Here is a 24,828-nt window from a genome sequence, read left to right as displayed (position 1 = left end):
TTCTGATAGCAACGGTTCATGTAAGTAAAAAAAAAAAAAGTAAATAAAAAACAAAACAAAACCTAAAAAACAAAAACAAAAATTGAAAAAACCCTGTTCCTTCTATTATGTTTCTCATTATTGTGTATTGTTATGCCCCCAGAAATGTGTTCTTTGTGTTCTCTTTATCTCGCTATCGTAGCTTAGAGCGGTGTGTGTATTTTCGTAACCATGACAACACGAGAGCAGTTTACGCTGAGAGTCAGAAAGTGAATCTACTGTGTGACTCGGGATATTAGCGTGTGGGCTCATTCAACCGCCGTTACAGGATTAATCCTTTTCTCTTCGCTAAGGCATAGTCTGTGAGTATAATTCATTTTGTACAATTAAGCGGTGAAGCGTTTTGAACCGTTGTCTGTTATTCGGTTAACTTTATTGTGTCTCATATAAGCTATGCGGCTAGGCTGTCAAGCTGTGATAATTAGCCAGATGCTTTGAGCTTATTGCATCTATAATACATTTCATATATTTCATTGTATTGTGTTTACAGTATATTTCATTGTATTGTGTTTACAGTATATTTCATTGTATTGTGTTTACAGTTTCACAAAAGTGCCCAGTAAAAACTTCTGGAATCCAATCGTCTGAGTCCTGGAGATTTTCTTGGGAGTGTTTAAGCTGAATGGAAACTTAGCCCATTACATGTATAATCCCTGCTCTTATGCCTATTTTTACTACTTTGCTCTGTACAGTGTCCTTGAGTGTCCTGAAAGGCGCTTTTAAATAAAATGTATTATTATTATTATCCATCCACCCGCTTATCCTTTTCAGGGTCGCTGGAGCCTAGCTGTCATAGGGCGAGAGGCGGGGTACACCCTGGACAGGTCACCAGTCTGTCGCAGGGATAACATACAGGGACAGACAACCATTCACACCTATTGACAATTTGGATTATCCACTTAACCTATCCCCACAAGGTGCATGTCTTTGGACAGTGGGAGGAAGCCGGAGTACCCGGAGAGAACCCACGCAAACACGGGGAGAACATGCAAACTCCACACAGAAAGACCCCGGCCTGATGGTGGAATTGAACTCAGGACCTTCTTGCTGTGCGGCAACAGTGCTAACCACCGTGCCACCTTGCATAACTACAGGGAGTGCAGAATTATTAGGCAAATGAGTATTTTGTCCACATCATCCTCTTCATGCATGTTGTCTTACTCCAAGCTGTATAGGCTTGAAAGCCTACTACCAATTAGGTGATGTGCATCTCTGTAATGAGAAGGGGTGTGGTCTAATGACATCAACACCCTATATCAGGTGTGCATAATTATTAGGCAACTTCCTTTCCGTTGGCAAAATGGGTCAAAAGAAGGACTTGACAGGCTCAGAAAAGTCAAAAATAGTGAGATATCTTGCAGAGGGATGCAGCAGTCTCAAAATTGCAAAGCTTCTGAAGCGTGATCATCGAACAATCAAGCGTTTCATTCAAAATAGTCAACAGGGTCGCAAGAAGCGTGTGGAAAAACCAAGGCGCAAAATAACTGCCCATGAACTGAGAAAAGTCAAGCGTGCAGCTGCCAAGATGCCACTTGCCACCAGTTTGGCCATATTTCAGAGCTGCAACATCACTGGAGTGCCCAAAAGCACAAGGTGTGCAATACTCAGAGACATGGCCAAGGTAAGAAAGGCTGAAAGACGACCACCACTGAACAAGACACACAAGCTGAAACGTCAAGACTGGGCCAAGAAATATCTCAAGACTGGTTTTTCTAAGGTTTTATGGACTGATGAAATGAGAGTGAGTCTTGATGGGCCAGATGGATGGGCCCGTGGCTGGATTGGTAAAGGGCAGAGAGCTCCAGTCCGACTCAGACGCCAGCAAGGTGGAGGTGGAGTACTGGTTTGGGCTGGTATCATCAAAGATGAGCTTGTGGGGCCTTTTCGGGTTGAGGATGGATCCAGGCCGTCTTTGTTACTTCGGAAACATGGCTCGAACAATTTCTCTTCAACGACGTAATCCGATAACAACCGATCTCTTTACCCGTCGGCTTCCACAGTTACAACAATACAACAGCTTCTTGTCATTTTTGTGTTTCTTTTTATTGCTGTATAACTGATTTCAATTGAAAGCCTACGTGCGCTAGTACCTCTTGCCACGAGTTCCCAGAATTCTTTGCGGTTTTACCCCTGAGTGACGTCACATTTTCAATCTCTATTAAAAGGAAGTTTTTCCCGCTGTCACCAAAGCACTTGCTCAGAGGGGATAATTTAATTATTGGGATTTTCTTTGGGGTTTTTTGTATCATTGTAGGATCTTTGCCTTGCAATATAAAACACATTGAGGCAACTGTTGTTGTGATTTGGTGCTACATAAGTAAAATTGAATTGAACCAGAATTCTATTAGAAGTCATTATGAAAGACCGGACACATTGGCAGTCAAGATAAGGAAATGTCATGTTGTTTATTTATTATTCACAGGTGAACACAGCAGAGGCGTGGAGGAGTTCATACCACACATTCGGCACATTCAGCAAGGCAAAATGTCAGTGACTAATCAGAAATAGAAATCCTTCATGCAGGGACACATAAATGCCCCAGGTCAGAAACACTTTTTCACCAACACAGTTTGAAACTTCTGTCACTATCAGTCTATAGATCTCTATAAACTGGTGTTTACTTCTGTTTATTTGCCTTTTTCTTATCTGTATGCAGGAAAGCCTGCTTGGAATTCATGTGCCTATGAAACGGTCAGTAACAGTCCAAACATTTGAAAAGCACAGGAAGTATCAGGACGATCAACGCTAAAATGCTTGAGAGTTGGGAAAGCCCTGTGGTAATGCACCTCCTTTATTCTGGCACTTTACTTTAGGTAGGGAGGAAATGTCAGTTTGTGTGGAGTGTTCTTAGCCCTCATCGATGTTCTTTAAATAAAGTATGTTTATCACTACCTGCTCACCTCCAGGGTCCAAGCTTTAGTTTGGAATTATCCACAGAAAAGGTTTACATTTGACAAAATGAGAGAGAAAGACCGATCCATCTAATTTGGTTTAAAATGGAGCACTGTAACAAAAAATAATTTCCCCCAGGGATCAATAAAGTATTCTAATTCTGATTCTGATTCTGATTCTGATTCTGATTGCCTTCATGCTGCTGCCTCTTCTCGGAGTGACAACTTAGGGTTGTCACTGTGTGTGTGTGTGCGTGCGTGCGTGTGTGCGTGCGTGCGTGCGTGCGTGTGTGCGTGCGTGCGTGCGTGCGTGTGTGTGTGTGCGTGCATGTGAGCATCATCGCCTCAATCTCCATGACAATGATATCCTATTCAGCTAGGCACCTGCCAGGATAAGAGGTGAGTGTGGAGGAGTTCAGTCAGTCAACCAGGGAAAAAAAGCATCAAAATGGCCACCCCACCCTCACCAGGTGTTGGTATACTGAAAAGGATCAAACTTCCAAAAATTCATTCAGCTAAATTTACCCCTTGAAGTCACCCAGGGTGCAGAAACTGCAGTAGCCATGGCAACACATTGCAGACAGTGACCAGATTGTGCAGCTGTGTTGAATGGGAAAATAAACATCATGCTTAAGAGACAATACCACTACAGAAAACATCACAAACATCAATTTATCTGTGATGCAGGGAAGTTTCACAACGGTGTATGTGCCTATATGGACCTGTGACCTGTTTATAGGACAGGTTTTTTTGTTATCTGGTAAAAGGATGACTCGACAGACGGAACCAGTCTGAAGCAAGCCCTCATTGAGGAGCAGCGATTCCACAGTTCCAGTTAATTGGATGGCGAGCCAACCCAAAAGTGAACAGGATTTGCTGAGGTTTTATTTCAAGCCAAAGTTTCGTTCCCATTGAAGCTTCAGATACCTGCAGGACTACGAACTTTCTTCCTTCATCGGAGTGTGGTAGGACAAACATTAAACAAACTGAACGGGCCCCAACGATCCATCAGTTACCAGACATTAATCACTCATACATTTGACTCAGAGAAAGCTGTATGCGCGCACTTTTATTTAGTTTGTTATTTTGGGGGGAAATATTTTGTATTTTATTTCATTGCTTTCATTACATTTGTTGCAGCTGCTGTGTGTCAAATATAACAAATTTGTGAACAGTCTACTGTGGTGTGGTCTCTCTTTATTGGTGTTTATACCTTGGGCTCCTGTCGATCCTAGATTATCTGATATTGTCTAGTGGGAGTTCGGTCATTCTTAATAATAATTCGTAAGTTGGGTTACACAAGACAATAGAACAGCAGTCCCCAAACTTTTTTGTGCCATGGACCGGTTTATGCCCGACAATATTTTCACGGACCGGCCTTTTAGGTGTCGCGGATAAATACAACAAAATAAAACTAGTACCGAAAAAAAGAAGATTTATTCATAACACACGTGAAAAGACCCAGGAAAACCGAGTTAACGATAAAAGCGATAACAAAATAACGCTGAAAACCGATAAAAACCCTGAAAACCATACATTTCATACCTGACCCTCAACTCTCACGGCCCGGTACCAAACGACTCACGGACCGGTACAGGTCCGAGGCCCGGGGGTTGGGGACCGCTGCAATAGAACATACCCTAAATGCTTAGTGGTTTTGCTGAAACCATATTATGCAGTATGAGTGGATACGGCTACTTTAGCAGAGTTCATTTTTAGCTTTTTAACATTGGTCCATATTATTAAGAAATAAGTAACCTACTCTTACTTCAAGGATACTAACTAGTATGTCTTTTATTGAGGATCTGAGTGATCCATGAGTGATCAGTCTTGATTTGGTAAGGTTTAGGCAAGTAATTTGTACTTTAATTTGCATTTAAAGGTTAAAGCATTTCAACTATTTGGCTTGGTTTAGGAAATAATCATAGTTGAGATGATGGAAATAAGACCATATAAACCTCCAACCTTTACACAAAAGTGGATGTGTTGCTGGGAACATGCCAACACTCAACACATTTTAACTCTTGAATATCCAACTGACTTATTTCCAGGCCACCTACCGCCACCATTACTGAGACTAACAAGCTGATCTACACCACGGCAGCAGTGATCACTGAGATGCTTGGCTACAAGTTGAACAGCCACAAGGAGCAGTACCCTCCACGGAGAAGGAGACTAGAGGCCAAAATCAAGGTAGCACAGAGGGAGGTTAGCCAAATATCGAAGCTGCAGAAAGGTGCAATGCAGAAGGTGCCTAAAAAGTACAGCAAGCTGTCCATACCTGAGGCCTTGGAAAATGCCAAGCAAAGACTCACAGCCTTGACCAGCCGCTTGAAGAGGTACACCACAGAGATAGAAGGCAGGACAATAAACCATCTGTTCTGCACAGAACCAGCCAAGGTGTACTCTCAGTGGCAGGGGAACAATATGAGAACAGCACCACCAAGGCTGGAGACAGAGCAATACAGGAGAAGGACACAAACCATAATGGCAATGCTCAGTGGCTAGTGGATGTAAGAGCAGACCACAGCAGCCTCCCTGAACAGGGTCCAGTAACCATCACAGTGGCAGACACCCAAGAAAGGGTCTCCAGTATGAAGAGTGCTGACATGGTTCCTACTAGCAGCACAAATGAACCAGCTACTAGTCGATGAGAGACACCCAGAATGGCTAACTGAAGGCCAGACAGTCCTGGTCCCCGAGGACACCCAGAAGGGATTGGTCCTATCCAACTATGGGCCAATAACCTGCCTCAGTACCAAATGGACGCTCCTGTCAGGCATCATAGAGGCTAAGATGAACAGGCACATGGGTGACCTTGTTCATCTTCACTCAATACATGAGTGGGGCCCTGAAAAAAACTGGCAAGAATACCAGAGGGGCAAAACACCACCTACTGGCAGACTGAGCAGTCAGCTGAGACTGCAAGACCAGAGTGACCAACCTGTGCACTGCCTGGATTGATTACAAAAAGGCCTATGACTCAATGCCCCACAGCTGTATCCTGGAATGCCTAGAACTATACAAGATCAACAGGACCCTAAGAGCCTTCATCAGGAACTCAATGGGGATGTGGCGTACAACACTAGAGGCCAACTCCAAGCCCATAGCACAAGTCACCATCAAGTGCGGGATCTACCAGGGAGATTCTGTGTCCCCACTGCTGTTCTGCATAGGCCTGAACCCCCTCAGTGAGATCATTGACAAGACTGGCTACGGATACCGACTACGGAACGGAGCAGTTGTCAGCCACCTCCTGTACATGGATGACATCAAGCTGTATGCCAAGAGTGAACGAGACAGCGATTCACTGATCCCTACCACCACAAGATATACAGCAATGACATCGGAATGTCATTCGGACTGGAGAAATGTAGTCGGATGATAACAAAGAGAGGGAAGGTAGTCTGAACTGAGGGGATCAAACTACCAGAAGGCAACATTGCAGACATAGAGGACAGTTACAAGTACCTGGGGATCCCGCAGGCAAATGGAAACCATGAAGAGGCCGCTAGAAAGGCTGCAACCACCAAGTACCTGCAGAGGGTCAGGCAAGTCCTGAGGAGTCAGCTGAACGCTAAGAACAAGATTCGGGCCATCAACACCTAGGCCCTGCCCGTGATCAGGTACCCTGCTGGGATAATAAGATGGCCAAAGGAGGAGATAGAAGCCACTGACATCAAGACAAGGAAGCTCCTGACCATGCATGGAGGGTTTCACCCCAAGTCCAGCACCCTGAGGCTGTACGCTAAGCGGAAGGAAGGAGGCCGGGGACTGGTGAGTGTCAGCACCACAGTCCAGGAAGAGGCAACGAACATCCACGAGTACATTAGGAAGATGGCCTCAACCGACTGCATGCTCAGTGAATACCTCAGGCAGCAGAAACCAAGAAAAGAGAAGGAATCATCATGGAAGGACAGGCCCCTGCACGGTATGTACCACCAGCAGATAGAGGAGGTCGCTGATATCCAGAAATCTTACCAGTGGCTGAACAAAGCTGGACTGAAAGACAGCACAGAGGCACTAATCATGGCAGCACAGGAACAAGCTCTAAGCATGACATTGATAGAGGCTGGGTTCTATCACACCAGGCTAGACCCCAGGTGCAGGCTGTGTAAAGATGAGACAATCCAGCACATAACAGCAGGGTGTAAGATGCTAGCAGCAGGGCATGCGTGGAACGCCATAACCAAGTGGCCGGCATAGTGTACAGAAACATCTGTGCCGAGTATAACCTGGAAGTCCCGAGGTCAAAATGGGAGACGCCCCCAAAGATGGTGGAGAATGACCGAGCTAAGATCCTGTGGGACTTCCAGATACAGACGGACAAAATGGTGGTGGCTAACCAACCGAACATGGTGGTGGTAGACAAGCAGAAGTAGATGGCAGTAGTGATCGATGTAGTGATACCGAATGACAGCAACATCAGGAAGAAGGAACACGAGAAGCTCGAGAAATACCAAGGGCTAAAAAACACCATAGTGGCAAACCTAACGCTACCCCTGACATCACTGGTGACCTGGTGGATGGTAAGAATTCAAGAGTTTGTGATTATTTAATGTTTAACTTTTTGAACCAGGCTGTGAATACAGCTTAGCAGTAAAAACAAAGAAACTTTAGCTGTTTGTGATTGTCAGTGGCATCTGTGTATGTTTCCATAGTTTGCATAAGAATCTGAGACTTCCACTGCATGAAGAAACGTTTTTGCGATGATTTGGTTAATTTGATTAAATTTACTCCTATGGGAGGACTTTGTATGTAAATGTGATAATAATATTTTTTCTCATTGGGTACACCATAGAGAACTGGATTTAATGACATTCACTAAACATGTCTGAGCATTTACGTCGATTCAAGCAATCTGGTAATCTAGTTACGCAGAACATATGGCTGAGAAGTTGAACTTACTATTGCCACATATTATTGCTCACTGCTCCAAAGAGCACAATGAGTTTTACATGTATTTACATTACATTTATAGATTGAATAACACAGCTTTTTGCTGATGGTCTTTCAGGTTTTGCTAGATTAAGCTAAAATGTTTCTCACTTCAACACATTTTGACTAAGGTGGCCTAAATTAAAAAAAAAACAACTTAATGAATCTTTTGTGTGTGTGGGTTTACCATTTTCATTTTCAAGTTTTCCAGTGTCTAAGAATCAACATTCTGTTTTCATTGCAGCATAACTGGTTTTAACATGAGATCTTCAAGAGACAAGAATCCCAAACCCTAACCACAGCTAGCTGTTGAAAAATATCACCTCTGGAAAGATGCTCTATGTGAAATCTCCAAAGTGACTTCTGTTTTTCAGGGCACTCCTGAAGTCAGTGTAACAGATATTAAAAAGAGGAAGAACTGTGGGCAAAAGGAATCTCAGTTAGGGTGTTACTGTGTTGATGCATCTTTGTTTATGTGTGTGTGTGTGTGACTGAGAAATGCAAGAAGCGTGTGTGTGTGTGTGTGTGTGTTTGAGTGCTCTGATGCATGTGTGTGTTAAGTGAAACAGGAGGGTTCAGGCTTGACAGTCACGCACAGGCACACCTTGCCAGTCCCATCTCTCACTCACGTTTTTCTCCCTGTCTGCCTTCATCATATTCCACTCCTGCTCATCGTTTTTCTGCTCCTTCTTCCCCTTACCTTCGTTCCTTTCGTCTTTTGCACTTCCACTGTATCTCTTTTTCACCCACTTTATGCCACCGCTTTATCTCACTGGATAAAGCTTTCTCTGCTCTGGAGTTTGTTTTGCTCTCTGCTCTGCCTTTATCTTTCATTTGAATGCTGTGTATTTGCAGAAGCAGAGAAAGAGAGAGAGAGAGAGAGAGAGAGAGAGAGGCATAAATGAAGAGAGAGAAAGAGAGAGAGAGAGACAGCATCCCCATGTCAGGCCAATGATGGATTAGAATACTAAAATACTGAAGAGAGAAAGCAGGCACACTAGAAACTCAAATCTGACATGGTGTGTGTCTGTGTGTGCACACACATTTGTCCATGCAAATCTACTGCTTGGTAATAGAACAATAAAAAAAAGCGCTCCTTTCCATGAACACATCCTCCTCTAGTCCTCTCTCACCCTGGAGGCTTGTGTCGTATTGCTCTCTCTCTTCCTCTCAAAGGTGATTTAACGCATGACTTCTCTGCTTGTTTAGTACATATTATTGTAAATCACCAGTGTCCAGTCCATCCTCTGCCTCTCTTTCTCCCTCTTGTCATTCCATCATCAGGTATCTATCTTCACAACAAACAGCCGGAACAACAATTAAAATGAACAATGGGTTCCAGTAAAAGGATACTGCTCCAGCCTCTGCTAGCCACATAATTCAGACACCTGCTCCCCCCCAAGCTGATCTCAATTAACCCCTGCTATCAGGTAATGCAGAGGAAAATGGAGTGGAGTGGCTGTGAGGTCAAAGGAGACAGTTCATTGACTTTTGAAGTAATTTGCTTTAAACCACATGCTCAGTGTTGTCAATTTGAAAAGGAACATCTGGTAAGTGTAATCAAAGACTGATGTTGTCTTTGACCAAGGCAACAATATCCTCTTCTAGTATTTTTAAACCCATGTGGAAGAAATTTGGTGTTTGGAGAAGTTATTTTTGCTACCCAGCCCCAAGAAAGAAACATCAAGCTCAGCGCAGCAGGGAGTGGGAAATGAGACATCCACCCATGGAAATAGGAGCAGCAGTGTTTTCAGGTGGCAGATACATGGAGTGAACAGAACACTGACAGCTCAACTGCACTGCCATATCGATGATTTTCTGTAGAATCACAATAGTAGAGCAGCAGACCTTTGGTTGTGGAGGCGTTCAGGACAAGAGAGTATTTGCCATTAGGGCTCTTTTACCACTCCAAAGTAAGAACATAGTCTCACAACAATTTATGAAACTGTAACAGAATTGTATCTATTCATCGGTGCTTCTGGACAACTTCTTGGTTAGGACTAGAAAAAACTACCCTGTGACATTTAGGCAATAAAAAGGCTTAAACAAGAGGATTGTTTGTATTAAATCACAACAATTGGCACATTTTTCAAATCTTAATTTTTTTGTGATTGCTCATCATGTTATTATTGGGGTTTCTTAATAATATTGTAGGGTCTTTACCTTAAAATATTAAACACATTGAATTAGCTGTTATTGTGAATTACATGTAAATTATACTTGAATTGGTTACTAGGGTAATGTGTGCTTCTGTAAAGGCGTACAAAATACATGTTAAGTCTGCACACATGAAACAAATCATGTTTAAATGGTTAAATTTAAAGTTGTGTTGACTGCAATTAAAAATACAGTCAAACAACAGTTTTTTGATGAGTGAATAAATGCTTTGTGTGATCATTACAAATTTTGCTATGAGACTTTTTTTTTCTTTTATCATTTTACCAAGTCCACCCTGGAAACAACTGCTTGTTACTTATTTCTGAACAAGTAATGTAACGTTTACTGCTTACTTAGCTTTACAGGTTTAACGCCAAAGAAAACTAGCTGCTACCGGTGGCTGATGTGAGCAAGTTAGCTAAGAACAGAGGGTTTGAGCAATATTGCATTCGCCTTTTTTGGGAAATCAAACAGTTGATCTAGGATTCAAATATTTATCAGACTGTTCTGTTAATGGAAAGCACAGATGAGGAGCTAAGATATAACTGAGTAAGATTAAAAAAACTCAGTGAGATAAAAAGGCTGTGGTCGTCACACATCATCTTAAAGATGACAGCTGATAATACCAGAAATTTTAGGTTCCTGTTACCTGAGTTACCTAATGTATTTACCCCTAAGCTATATGTCAGTCACTGATATCCTCCACTCTCATTTCAGGCATTTACCTCAAAGTTCAGCAAAGTTTTTCTTGGGGCCCATCCACTTTGCACTGTCAGTGATTATTTCACCGGTAGTAGCTCACAGGTCTCCTTGCCAGTGTGGACGTTGCTTAAGTAATGTGTTACTGAACTATATAGTAGCCAAATGACTATTTAAGCTAACTTAGAAAGAAATTAACCTTGTTAAGTTGTCAGGTCAGATGGATTTTTTTTCTGTTTTTTGTTGCTTGTCATTCTCTCCATGTGTTGGTTTAAATGTCATCTTTACATAAAAATGATTTGCTTCAGTCCATTCCCAGTATTTGATCTCAAGACACTGATTTTATATTAGCCAGCTTCTATATTACATTATATGTTAGATCTGATGTCTCACATGAAGAAATTTTAATTTTTTGAGTCTACATTTTGACTCACACATCTGAACCCACATCAAACAAAATTAATGGGCTGGTCTGTTTTTGACCCCCACAAAGGTTTCTATCAGTTCCCTCACCTGAACAATTACACTTCAAATAAGCCAGTTGTTTAAGGGAAACGTTTAAAGTGTTGAACAGCCTGGAGGCCGAAGACAAGGAAGGACCCCATCAGAGTTAACTGTAAAAACACCCCTTCTACATTAAACCTTTTGACCAAGGTAGCATTGACAACTTACAAAGGTTGCAGATTTGTTATATTCTCAGTGCTTAAGCTGTAAATTCGAAACAATGTTTGCTAAAAATCATCACATACAGGTAACAAATTCTGCGTCTTCTATAGTGATTTCAACTTAAGAACTTGCTGAGACTACACATGAAAAAAGGAAAATGTGCTGTGAATTGTTCATTTATATCACAGCAGATTCAGTTTAAGCAGAAAGCTGATGCTGGCCTGTTACTCATCTTGGAGAATAAACTCTTACTGAGCATATAAATTCTGAAATTCCAGCCTCAAATTTACACTGTCATTTTTCTTTATTTTAAATCTAACATGGTCAAACTTTTATTGAATGTTTTTGTCTAATCACCTGGGGAGCTTTTAATGTTTAATTAGGTAATTTTAGCATTTGTTAGGGTGTGGATGAATCCATATTTGAGTCAGAACAGTATATATACAGGGAGTGCAGAATTATTAGGCAAATGAGTATTTTGTCCACATCATCCTCTTCATGCATGTTGTCTTACTCCAAGCTGTATAGGCTCGAAAGCCTACTACCAATTAAGCATATTAGGTGATGTGCATCTCTGTAATGAGAAGGGGTGTGGTCTAATGACATCAACACCCTATATCAGGTGTGCATAATTATTAGGCAACGTCCTTTCCTTTGGCAAAATGGGTCAAAAGAAGGACTTGACAGGCTCAGAAAAGTCAAAAATAGTGAGATATCTTGCAGAGGGATGCAGCAGTCTCAAAATTGCAAAGCTTCTGAAGCGTGATCATCGAACAATCAAGCGTTTCATTCAAAACAGTCAACAGGGTCGCAAGAAGCGTGTGGAAAAACCAAGGCGCAAAATAACTGCCCATGAACTAACTCAACTCCCAGTCCTACTGCCAGTTTCTGGAAGACACCTTCTTCAAGCAGTGGTACAGGAAGAAGTCTGCATCCTTCAAGAAAAACATGATTTTCATGCAGGACAATGCTCCATCACACGCGTCCAAGTACTCCACAGCGTGGCTGGCAAGAAAGGGTATAAAAAAAGAAAAACTAATGACATGGCCTCCTTGTTCACCTGATCTGAACCCCATTGAGAACCTGTGGTCCATCATCAAATGTGAGATTTACAAGGAGGGAAAACAGTACACCTCTCTGAACAGTGTCTGGGAGGCTGTGGTTGCTGCTGCACGCAATGTTGATGGTGAACAGATCAAAACACTGACAGGATCCATGGATGGCAGGCTTTTGAGTGTCCTTGCAAAGAAAGGTGGCTATATTGGTGGCTGATTTGTTTTTCTTTTGTTTTTGAATGTCAGAAATGTAACTAAAACTAAAAACTACTTCCACAAACATTCAGCTTTGATATTAATGAGTTTTTTGGGTTCATTGAGAACATGGTTGTTGTTCAATAATAAAATTAGTCCTCAAAAATACAACTTGCCTAATAATTCTGCACTCCCTGTACAGCTGACACAGCAGCTTCATGAGAAAGACTGACCAGGCTGTGAGTGTTTGAGAAGTTAATTAACAATAATCCCATCACTTTTCCTTATTAATTTAACTCTAACATACTTTATGATGGACTGTTTCTTACATTGCACTTTTCTATTCAAGCACGCCGTACAGCATGCCTCCTTCACCGACATGCATATAAGCACCTGTGTTTTCTATCTAATATTCATACAGAACATTTTGATTACTAGATGACAGAGATGTTTTACTCTATAAAAGGACACCTTGTGAACATTTCAGTGGTACAACGTGCCAAGTTGTCTTTATACTCTGCAGTGACACAGCAAACCTGTGTTAAAGCTTCATGAAAATGCATAACTGAGACAGTGACTGGGAGGATAAATGTTTTATTACTTTTAGTATCCACCAAACTGCAGGCCTGAAAACGTGAACCCAACATCATTAACAATAACGCTTCAAAAATGTCCAAAATGAGTGGCACATTGTCTTTGTCAAGCTTGTATATGTGTATGGCATCCTCTCCTGTATTGCTGTTTTTATTGCCTTCTCACAGAACATCAGTAGTTGCTGTGCAGACCTCCTCAGTATTTAAAGATAAGAGCTTTACTCAGTCTCTTATCATATTTCACTGATTGACACATGCTTTGTCTAAGACCTTCATTAGGCCTTTGAGATTGTGTGTATGATTCCTAACAGTTGCATCTAACAGCAGTGCCTGAGGAAACGGAGAGGTTACAGTACCACGCAGACCTGTCACCTCTCACTATGTCTGCCCTAAACCCTTCATTCTCTTTGTAGTCTGTTTCCTTGGCGACTTTACAAAACAAACCTCTTCCTCCTCCTCTTCTCTTTGTTTCCTTTAACATTCTGCAGAAGAAGAAAACAAGAAAAGCTCTTGTTTTCTGCTCTTGCATTACCCTTCTCCTGTTTACTTTATTATATAGAATTCTTGATTCCTGTCTTATTCTTTTCCCGCTTTATTCCAGTTGCTCTTTTCTTTCTTTTCTTATTTCTCTTTCCCTTCATTTCCTGTTGAGTCTTATTCTTTTGTCTGTCCTCAATTTTCCTTTATTCTCCTAGTTTATCCTTCTGATTTTTATCTCCCTACTTTTGGCTTTTTTACCCTACTTCATTTTTTTCCTTCCCCTCTTCCCCATTCCACGTCTCTCTTTTCAATTCCATCTTGCATCTTTCATGGACTTTATTCTTTGCTCTTCCTTCTCTGTGATTCTCTTTTAGTGTCCTTTTCTGTTTTTAATCCTTCCCTCTCCCTTTTTTCCTTCCTTCCTTTAGACTGTCTTTATCTCTTTTGTTTCCTCTTCCTTCCACTCCTCTTGTCTTCCCTTTTGCTGTTTCCTTTTTATCGCCTTTACTTCTTTGACGTCTATTCTTCTTCCTTGTTTTTTCTTTTCTTCAAACTTACTGTTTCTTTCATTACTTCTTCCTTCTGTTTTCTTTCTCTCATCTTGTCTCCATCTTCCCAACCATCTTTCCCCCTCTCCTTCCACTGTCTCCTTTCTTAGCTCTGCCCCATCAGTGGCGCCCCTGCAGATGGAAGCTAATTTTACATGTTCCACAAAAATAGGAAATGAGAGAGGAAAAAAGTCGTGTCAGCAAGAGATTTATAAGACACAGAAAATCGAGAGCTGGCAATTCTCTACCATGTTTGTGCTCCAGGGCCAGTGATTTAGCTATCACTGCCTGGTAGCAGTGATAGGACACACACACACACACACACGCACACACGCACACACACACACACACACACACACACACACACACACACACACACACAGCTCCTCCCCAGGAGGTCAGATGATAAAAAGATGTTGTTGCAAACTGATCATCAGCAACTAAAAACAAGACAAACATCAAACACAAAGACCACACGGGGACTCGGCCTTATTTCTCTAACATACATTTCTCTCTTTCCCACTCTCTTCGTGTTTGTCCGTGTTCATGAACCTGCCAGGGAGCTTTTTGATTTGTTCTGCTGTTTTAGAGATCATATTGTTTCTGGTGTGTTGTTTTTATTAGCACTGCTTTATTCATATTACTGCCTGTGGCAGGGCAAAGGGGATGGAGCGATAAAGAAAGAGAGAGCTGCGTGGTCTTGATATATGGCAGGCAGCATGTGTGCAAATTGGGGGGGGGGGACGTCTGTCCAAGCATCCAAGGCTGTGCTGATGAGGGTGGCAACATTACAGTGCAATTGTCAAAGTATAATGACAATTTTTGACAAAATGCAGTCCTTGCTTGATCCCTGCACTTGTATGCACAAACACACACATACTTGGCACTTGAACTGAGAGACAAGCGTGTAATTTATCATTCACTATGGCTGGAAAGCAGAGACAGTGGCAGAGCTACTGGGAAGGCTCCATTCATCACTGTGATAAAGTTTGACTTGTGAGTTGTATATGAAGACCTCTTTTCCCTTCAGTCATTGTCAGGATGACCCTTAGACAGGTAAGCCACAACCAGTGACACTAATCATTATTCATAAAGTTAAAAAACTAAACAAGTGACAACAACAAAACAGATGTTATCATGATAAAAATATAATTAATTGATTTATGACCTGCTGTAATTTAGAAGTAAATATTTTAGTAATATTTGTGTAGCATATTAAATTAATATTTTTAACAGTTTTCTTACATAAGGGGAGAACTATTAGAGCCCCTGTGAAGAGTATTTCCCAAGCACTGTTAAACCAAGCAAGGAATTTTTAACACAGCTGTTCAAAACATCCTCGTTTATTTTGGATGCTTACATTATTTTACTTTGGACACAGAAACAAAAGTATTTTACAAAATCATTTTTCAACATTTTTTGGTTTCTTTGTTTTTTACCAGGGACAAAATTATTAACCCTTCTGATGCTAATAGTCAGTTGTGTGTCCTTTTTGCTGGATAAGAGCCTGCAACCATTCCTTAGTAGTAGTTTTGAACTGATCTCACAAACATCTATGAGCAATCCCAACCCATTCTCCTTTGGCAGATCGCTTGGGGTCCTCCAGATTTGATGTTCTTCTGGTATGGACCTGGGCCTTAGGTCCACCCTATAGGAGTATCAATGGGATTCAGGTCAGGGCTTTGCACAGGCCAGTTTTGGGTCTTTGTTTTGTTGGAAGAATGAGATGATGTATGAACCAGTTCCCGTTTTACTGCTGACAGCTTGAAGTTTTCAGAATCTTCATAAATCCTTCTTTCTTCATAATTATTTCCACTGTCACAAAATTCCCCAGATCCAGAAGCACTGAAGCATTCCCACAGCAACATACTGCAGAGACTGTTCTTTGGGTTGTAAGCCACTCCCTTCTTTTTCCAAACATAAGCAGCGTCTCTCTGGGCACAATTCCAGCATGCATGATCTTTAGCATACGTCAGTCTTGCTTGTAACTGTGTGTTCTGTAGTAGTGAAGTTTTTCTTGGCCTCTAACCTTGCGCTCCATTCTTCTGCAGTGTTCTAGTGATTGTCTACTTTGAGACTACAATAAGTTGTTTTAGACGCATCTCTCACTAGTTTTCTTTCTAGAGTCTTTGAAATCTTTTGCTTAATTGACAGGCTTATTCTGTACCGTGTGGCTCTCTTTAAATTTCTTCATTACACTTTTCAGTACAGTTCTCAACACTGTCAAGCACTCAAAACTCTGCATATCCATCTCATGCTTTATGGGCATCAACAGTCTAAAGTGAATTGTTTTTTGGTTTTGGTATCATAATTTCTCAAGTGACAACTCTTGTTAAAGTACAACATATACATTTGCAGATAATCCTCAATATTAACTTGATTTTTTCCGGTAGTAATTATGTTATTATATGCAAAAAGAAATACTTTATGCTTTCTAAAGAAAACTAGTAAGGAATGCTATGTTGAAATTCCATTGCTCTGTTAAAAAAGCACTTGGGAAAATTTGGACAAAATGTTACATTTTATGAGGTGGGGGTGGAGTGGTGATTGTGGGCTAAGAATTTTGTTTCAGGCATTTTGGTATGTACTAAGTATGCCTTTTATATACCAGTTCAAAATATTGTCTAAACTTTACAATTGGGTGTGTACAAAAGGACGAAAAACCGCTGCCAGAAAGTATTTGCTGAGACTACAACAAGCCACTTTCAATTTTTCTCTAGACCGGTGATATGAACAGCTTTATTATGCGTATTAATAAATGCATTATATGAACACCCTACCACAACTAGGATTTCTGTGCTCGTCAGACCTTTTACCTTCAGTCACATTCAGAAAGAAAAAAGAGGCATGTTTAGGTTAGAGGGCAGAGCGTGGGGATCGAGGGGTTCTACAGACAAATGGCAAAGTCAATTTTTTCAATTTTGGAATTATAATTTTACAGCAATGAATCTAAAATAGTTGTGTGTATGTAATTTCTTTCCATCCTCTGTTTTACAGCCAGCTGAGGGAAAATGACAGGAGAAGAAGCAGGAGTAGCATGGCTTTAGATGGGCCAGTGGTCAGAGATGTGGACCCCCCAGTCCCAGAAGAGCCTAGGTTGGAGACAGTAGCCCTCTCTGAGTAGAGCGGGATGACATCAAACTGGCCACCATCTGCACCCTCCTGCTCATCTTCTGTTTGTGTCAATTCCTCCTCTTCCTTACTGTCCAACACCTGTCGGGGAACAAAGTGTGAGTGAAAGTTATTGTTGCATTTTTTCTGCTTGGACATTTTCACATTTCACAGTGTTGAAAACAGTGCCACTCTCTGGGTCCTGGTGAGGAGGGGAACGTGTCAAAGCTTTTATGTGTTCTCTTGAGGTACGAAAATAGAATTTGAAACTCAAGAACTGAATCTATATTAATTATTTAAGCTATTAGCACATGCCTAATTACATTGTGTGTTGTTCTGTTTTGTTTGTTTGTTTTTTGCCATGTGCAACCAAAAACGTCTTTTGAGCAGCGCCCTGAGTCATTGCAGTGATATGGGTGCTAGTGCTGCTGGTTAAATCTAAGACCTATGTAAAGTTGCTTTACTCATAATATGCCACGAGCCTTCAGATGAAACTGCTACTGATCCTGGCCTGTTGTATGTATTTATATATATCTGACTGGGATTGTTTGAGTCTTTTTTAACATTTGATTATCTAGTGTGAAAATCAGAAGCTCCAAATAGGGCTGAGATGTGCAGCAGGTATAAACTGAGAGAAATGAAGTGAGTTAAGGTTAGGGCTGTGCGATATGACCAAAATCTCATATCCTGATATAAGACATTTATCGTCCTGACAACGATATAAATCACAAAAATGTAACATTTTCTGTAAATTCTGTGAATCTCGGGCAGCTCGACTTTCCTGACATGTATTGAGCTGGGCGTGCTGTAGTCGAGTGTTTTAACCGATGAATGAAACAATACATTTTAAGACATAAGTTGTAACGGCGCCGTTTTCTTTGTGAGTATTTATTACACAGCGTGCTGCGGGGAAAAGCCTGTTCTAACGTTTGAGTCTAAGGTTTATTTTTTTAGCACCTGACGGCTCTTTTTGCTTCTCATCCCTAAACTCTCCGCATACTTTTTCACGTGATTCAGTTTATTTTGAAAAGCCTCAACAGGATCTTGAGCTTTATTGTGAAACGAGCCACGCAATGGTTTTACCATCATTGTTGCTAATGACAACACATAAAAACAGACACTTGTCCATCAGTAGTGTGGTGATATTAAACATAAGAGAAAAAGAGAACTTTAAGAAATGAATATAGCCACTACAGTGACATCAAAACCATGAAAAAATATTGCTGTAAACAGTTTCAATTTCACGACACCACGAAACAAATGATAGCATGATAGGAAACGATAGATGTTTTTATATCGTCATCCGATATATATCGTTATATCGAACAGCTCTAGTTAAGGTGGGTGCTGTAATGCTTTGAGGATGCAAGACGGAATGAGCCGAGGAGCGACAAGATGTGATGAAATAAGACAAATAACATATTAGTGAGTAGAGGAAATGATGAAAGGACACAAAGAAAAAAGGAGGAGGAAAGGAAGAGGATTTGGGGGAAGAAGTAGGAAGGGGAAGACACAGAGCATGAATAAATTCATGCTAATAAAGCCTAAGCGATGCACTGCTTCCAACCAACACCTCAACTAATCTGTTCACTGGAAGAGAGACAGGCAAACACAGAGAGCGAGCGAGCAGAGGAGGACAACCAAGACAGGGAGAGAGAGAGTTGGAATCCCCTCTTGTCCACTGGCCCAGATTATCTCTGGCAGTAGATGCATGCTGGAAGCTAGAGAGCCACAGCCGTGGCAGATTGTGGCCTTTCCAAGGTTACATTAGGCAGGGCCACAATTGGCTTGGACCACATTTATTGGTCAGTGACGGACAAGAGCAGCCGGGAACCATGGTTCTCAAAAGATGTGTTCTCACCACATTTCAGAGAGTGTGTTTATGTGTGTGCATGTGTATGTGTGGGGTGGGTGGGGGAGGGTGTGTGTGTGTGTGTGTGTGTGTGTGTGTGTGTGTGTGTGTGTGTGTGTGTGTGTGTGTGTGTGTGTGTGTGTGTGTGTGTTTAGTGACAGAAATAGTGTGTCAGTAACAATCTGTCAGGACAAGGAAGGTAAACAGTGTTTGGTCAAATCTAAAAATAGACATAAATTAAAATGAAGCAGTAAGTAGGTAATGCAATCTGTGTAATTTCGTCTCAAACAGATGAAACCCATTTTACAAGCATATATTCTGACGGGGCGGCACTTTTTTTCTCACGGTTTGCACATGAGCACTGTGGATAGAAAAATGATGGGCGAGCAGCGTGTGCTGGCTCTGAGGTCAGTTACAATAAGTACTTTGTGTGGAAACAAAGCATTAGCGAGTAAATAAACGTCAGTGGTCCGCACTGTAGATTATTGTCCTCTTGGTCAACACCTTGGCCAACTGTGTGTGTGTGTGTGTGTTGGAGTGTGTGTGCCTCTGTGCGGATTATTTGTAGCAGTGGAGAATGCAAACATGGCGCACAGCCCAGGTCTTGTCTGAGGCCTTTAGTGCTTGGTTAGAAAGAAAGCAAATGTTTAGATGTCTGACTTCATGTATCACTTCTGGACCCAGAAATGGGATTTGTTATATCTGACTTTTCTCTGCTCGTTTTTTCCTGTGTTAGAAGATTTTCATTGTTTCCTATTGGACTTGGCTCCTCTCCTATTGAGTTATACCTACACAGAAGAAATAGGTGCGTTACATCTCATAAATAGCTCTTACAGATCACTCCAGCCTTTTAACAGTAACATACCTCCGGGGCTCACTGTTCAGGCCACTAAACTAAATCTAGAGCGGACCTGCTGGAACTGGTGTGGTAGATGACGCCTGCAGGGCTACTCGGGGCCACCAGTTTTTCATCAGTATAGGCAGGGTAGACATCCGGAGAATAGCGGCGGTTCCCTCAGTCCCCTGTTCCTCGCTTACATTCTAGCTCTGCACTGCTGACTGGGCCATACTCATTGGATCAGAGAATAGACTCTTTAAATAGAGAGCCAATCCAGATTAACTGTATTGGGTTTAGGGTAGTGCACAAAGTTTGAGTTGCCCCCAACGTGGTGTGAATGCTGGATAAAGTGTCATGTTCCTGAGCCTGGTGACTCAGTGTTTTGATTATTAATATTCGTTGTTTCAGTTAGTTTCTGGTTATATTTCAGTGATTTTTAGATCTCAGGTTTTGTTCTGTGTGTCACGTCAAATCAGTTCTGTTTTGTTGTCTGTTCTTTCCCGGTCTCTATATTTGTGTATCTCCTGTGTCTCCCCAGTCAGTTATGTCTCCGTGTCGTTGTTTGATAGTCTTGTCTCTGTTTCAGCCGTATCTCCTTGTCAAGTCTACGTCACCGTGCCTGTCTTGTGTTTCCTGTTTTACTTTGATAGTCTCATGTCCTTCGTTCAGTGTTTTCACTTTTGCTTCCCCTTTGTTTCATCATGTCAGATTAGGTTCATATATGTCGCCCTCCATTACTCCCTTGTGTATTTAAGCCCTGTGATTTCGTTTGTCCATTGTTGTGTCGTTAACTACCTCTATGTCCTGTGTGTTATCTCTGTTCTCCTCAAGTCTCCTTGTAACTCCTAGCTTCTTTTTTTCCCATTTTCTATTTTATTAATTCTGTGTCCCTAGCTTCCTAGTTTCCAGTTTAGGTTTTGTTTTTCCATGTTTGAGATGTCTGAGTTGTTGCCACAAGCTGCCTCTCTCAGTTCACCCCTCTTGTGTTTCAAGTCCTGCATTTGGGTCCTACATCTTGCCTGCCACAGCATAAAAGAAACATTGGGTGAAAAGGCTTAGTAGTTGTAGAAAGTACTTTAAGTGCTCATCAAGCCCTCATCAAGAAGCTGCAGAAGAACACCAGAACTGTGAATTGGGAAGCAGGCAGAAATAACAGGATTGGGGCAACTTGCATGAGCCCGAGGACGACTGCTGGAGTTCCAACAGCAGGCTAACATCAATGGGTGAACACAAACCAAATTACTTTTTGGTTTGTGTAATTGTGTAACCCCCTGACCGTGGCTCAGGGGGTTGGGAAGCGTATCTGTAACCGGAAAGTTGCCAGTTTGATCCCCGGGCTCTCTGTCCTGGTCGTTGTGTCCTTGGGCAAGACACTTCACCTACCGCCTACTGGTGATGGCCAGAGGGGCCGATGGCGCGATATGGCAGCCTCGCTTCTGTCAGTCTGCCCCAGGGCAGCTGTGGCTACAACTGTAGCTGCCTCCACCAGTGTATGAATGTGAGAGTGAATGAATAGTGGCATTGTAAAGCGCTTTGGGTGCCTTGAAAAGCGCTATATAAATCCAATCCATTATTATTATTATTTACTTGAACTACAAATGGCACTTGACAGAAAAAGCCTAGATGATGAACAGCTTTAATGTTTTCCCTGAAAGAGTTTAGTTTAATATGTTCCAGTTTACCAAACTGTTTGAAATGTTTGATTTGAGTAGAGATGCACCTGAGTGTGTAAGTGGGTGTGAGTATATATGTATATGCACACAGTACTATTATATTTTTCATGTAATTGCTAGGCTTAATTATTGTAAATAAATGTTGGTACTCTTAAACCAGGGAAAGTGTTATAGGAAGCCTTGATCTGTGGGTAAAAGGCAGTCGTCCTCCCTGCCTTACCTGGGCAAAGCATCCTTCTCTCCTAATCTGTTCACCTGCTGCTCATCTTTAATCAACTGTAATACTTAAGGACCAGTGCAGCCATCCAGACCAGTGCGGCCATCCAGACTCCGGGATATTATTTTAGAATGGTAAACGGTAAACATGACTCCCCGAGTTGTCACCCCGTGTTCTCCCGATTTGACTCAACTTCCTAGGGTCTATCACGACAGTCTTCAGCAAGGAGATGGCTCCTTCACTACCTCCCTACAGGCTATAAGACAGCTGCACAGGCCTTGTCCTGAGCTCCACTACCAGCAAATTATACAATCTCTCCCGCCCTGAGAGGGAGTCTATGGAGAAATACATTATGGATTCCCTCACCGCTGGGATAATTTGACCATCTGCCTCCCACATAAGGGCTGGGTTGTTTTTTGTGGCCGAGAAAGATAAGACCCTCACTGAGTACCGTGGACTTAATCAGATCACAGTGAAAATTAAATATCCTCTTCACCCCAGTAATTCTGTCTTCAAACTCCTCCAGGGGGCCTCCGTCTTCACTAAACTGAACCTACGAAATCCTTACCATGTGGTTCGAATTCGTGAGGGAGATGAATGGAAAATGGCATTTAATACACGCCTCGGTCACTTCAAGTCTTTAGTGATGCCGTCCGGCCTTACTAATGCCCCAGCTGTCTTCCAGGCACTTATCAATGATGTACTCCGGGATTTCTTAAACTTGTTTGTTTATTTAGAAGAAATTCTTATTTTTTCTAAGAGTATGGGGGAGCACCAGGTCCATGTGCATCAAGTTTTGCATCGGCTCCTTGAGAACAGATTGTATGTGAAAGCAGAAAAATGTGAGTTTCATGTAACTACAGTATCTTTCCTTGGCTTCGTGTTTCAGGATGAAGACTTATCTGGAAAGAGTAAAAACCATGGCGGATTGGCCCACTCACACCACCTGAAAGCAGCTTCAGTGATTCTTGGTGTTTGCTAATGAGGGAGCCAAACATCCATTTGTTGTACTGACTGACCATAAGAATACACTAACCTCCTCAGCCACTGGTATTTCCCCTGTTGAGGTTGCTTTTGGCTATGAACCACCCCTGATCCCAGCCTTGGAGAAGTACCAGTTCTCTCGGTCCACCAACGTCTATGTTCTGAGTTACCCTTAGTTTCCTTTTGCACATATTTAAGCAATCATTATTTTCCTCAGTTTTGTGTTAAAGTGAAAAAAGTATCACAAAGTTTATTCTGCATCTCGCTGTCTTGCCGAAGTCCCACACTTGAGTCAAACTAAGTAAGCTGCAAAACACGACAGAAAGAGAGATATCTTAAGGGAGTCATGAGTTTTAGCTGGTGACAAAAATACCTATACATGTTGATGGGGGAAGGTAATGATGAATTAACCCACAAAGGGTTGGGAATCAACACCAGAGTGGCGTCCCCTCTTTACGAGAGGTGTCCCAGCTCAAAGCATGAAGGGGCCAGCACTTGACAGGTGTGTAGCTGACCTGTCTGGGTGGAAGTCAGCAGTTCTAAATACACTTCTTTGTTATTTAAATATGTCTCACTAAAGCTCTTCTGCCAACCGTGGCATTTAACCATTGTGAACATAAAACAAAGGAAATGTTAGAATTATGTTCCTTAATGTAAATGTTCTGGGAATTCCAGTGAAAAGATCTAAAATAATTACCAAACGTAAAAAGGAAAAGGCACAGATGGAGAAACCCATCTGTTGATTGTGGAAGATGAAAAACCCAAAAGATTTGTCTTCAATAATACTTTTTATTGTTCACATAGAAATTCACGTAAAAGAGGAGAAGCAATATTAATCTCTAATACTATTCATTTTGTGTGTGGAAAGGAAATTAAACACGATGAAGGCAGATACTTCATAGTTAAAGGACTGATGGACCAAACATTGTTACACTGGTGAACGTGTATGCACCACCTGAAAGTGGACAGAATCTTTTAAATCTCTGTTTGACGCTGTATCAGTGGAAAATGAAGGAATCTGTATATGTGGGGGATCTGAACGTAATAATGAATAGTAATATGGACACAACTAGCTACAGGAACCTGTTGCTAAATTAATTAGAAATGTGTGGTGATGGTCGTGGTCCCTGTGGCTGTCCGGCTCACTCTGCAAGGCTTCATGTGTTTTCGCTTTCGTTTTTGCTCACGCTCTCTCTACCTCTGCCTGGGCAGAGCTCACCACGGGCTCTCGCCTTTGGCCCACGCACCTGCAGGCAATTATACACCTGAGGCTCATTATCCAGCAGTTTCCTGGCCACTACTTAAGGTGGTGGCTCAGAGTTTCTCGTCGCTGGACTGTTGTAAAGACTCACGTTAGTGTAACCCTGGGTTTTATCAGCGGATGAGCTTGCTAACCTCTTTTATACTACATGCGCTGACATCCTTAACTCTGTGGCACCTCTGAGGATTAAACGTGCCAAATCCTCACAACCCTGGCTAAATGATACTACTCGCGCCCTCAGGCGTGAATGTCGTCGTGCTGAAAGAAAATGGAGGAAAGACAAACTCCACGTCTCTCTGGACATCCTCCATAATTGTCTATCTAAGTATCAAAAGTCTGTTAAAGCTGCCAAATCTGCCTTTTTGTCTAGCATTATTATGACTAATAGCCACAACCCCCGAGCACTTTTTAATACTTTTAACTCTGTGGTAAACCCTTGCACTACCACTTATAGGGATGCTTCCCCTGCTCTTTGTGATAAATTCTTAAAGTATTTCTCTGAACAAATCTCAGCTCTAAGGGCTTCTCATCCATCTCATCCATCATCAGTTTTAGACCCAGTTCCAGCCTCTGAATGCTTGACTGTCTTTCAACAGTTTGACCCAGTGTCTTATTCTGCTTTAAAAGATAT

General features: G+C 41.8%; 1 protein-coding gene across 1 annotated transcript in view; it reads right to left on the bottom strand.

Annotated features, from left to right (window-relative positions):
• Positions 1–16,964: 16,964 nt before the first annotated feature.
• Positions 16,965–24,828, bottom strand: part of gfra3 (GDNF family receptor alpha 3) — a 77,991-nt gene continuing 70,127 nt past the window's right edge. Inside the window, exon 8 of the mRNA XM_026181348.2 lies at positions 16,965–17,474. Within this exon, the coding sequence (XP_026037133.1) occupies positions 17,253–17,474 (222 nt within the window). The 3' untranslated portion in view covers positions 16,965–17,252. The remainder of the gene's footprint in view (positions 17,475–24,828) is intronic.

This window comes from Astatotilapia calliptera, chromosome 2, assembly GCF_964374335.1.
Source record: "Astatotilapia calliptera chromosome 2, fAstCal68.1, whole genome shotgun sequence".
Lineage (NCBI taxonomy): Eukaryota > Metazoa > Chordata > Actinopteri > Cichliformes > Cichlidae > Astatotilapia > Astatotilapia calliptera.
The sequence above is the reverse complement of the archived record's forward strand: the minus strand, read 5'-3'. Positions and strand labels throughout refer to the sequence as shown.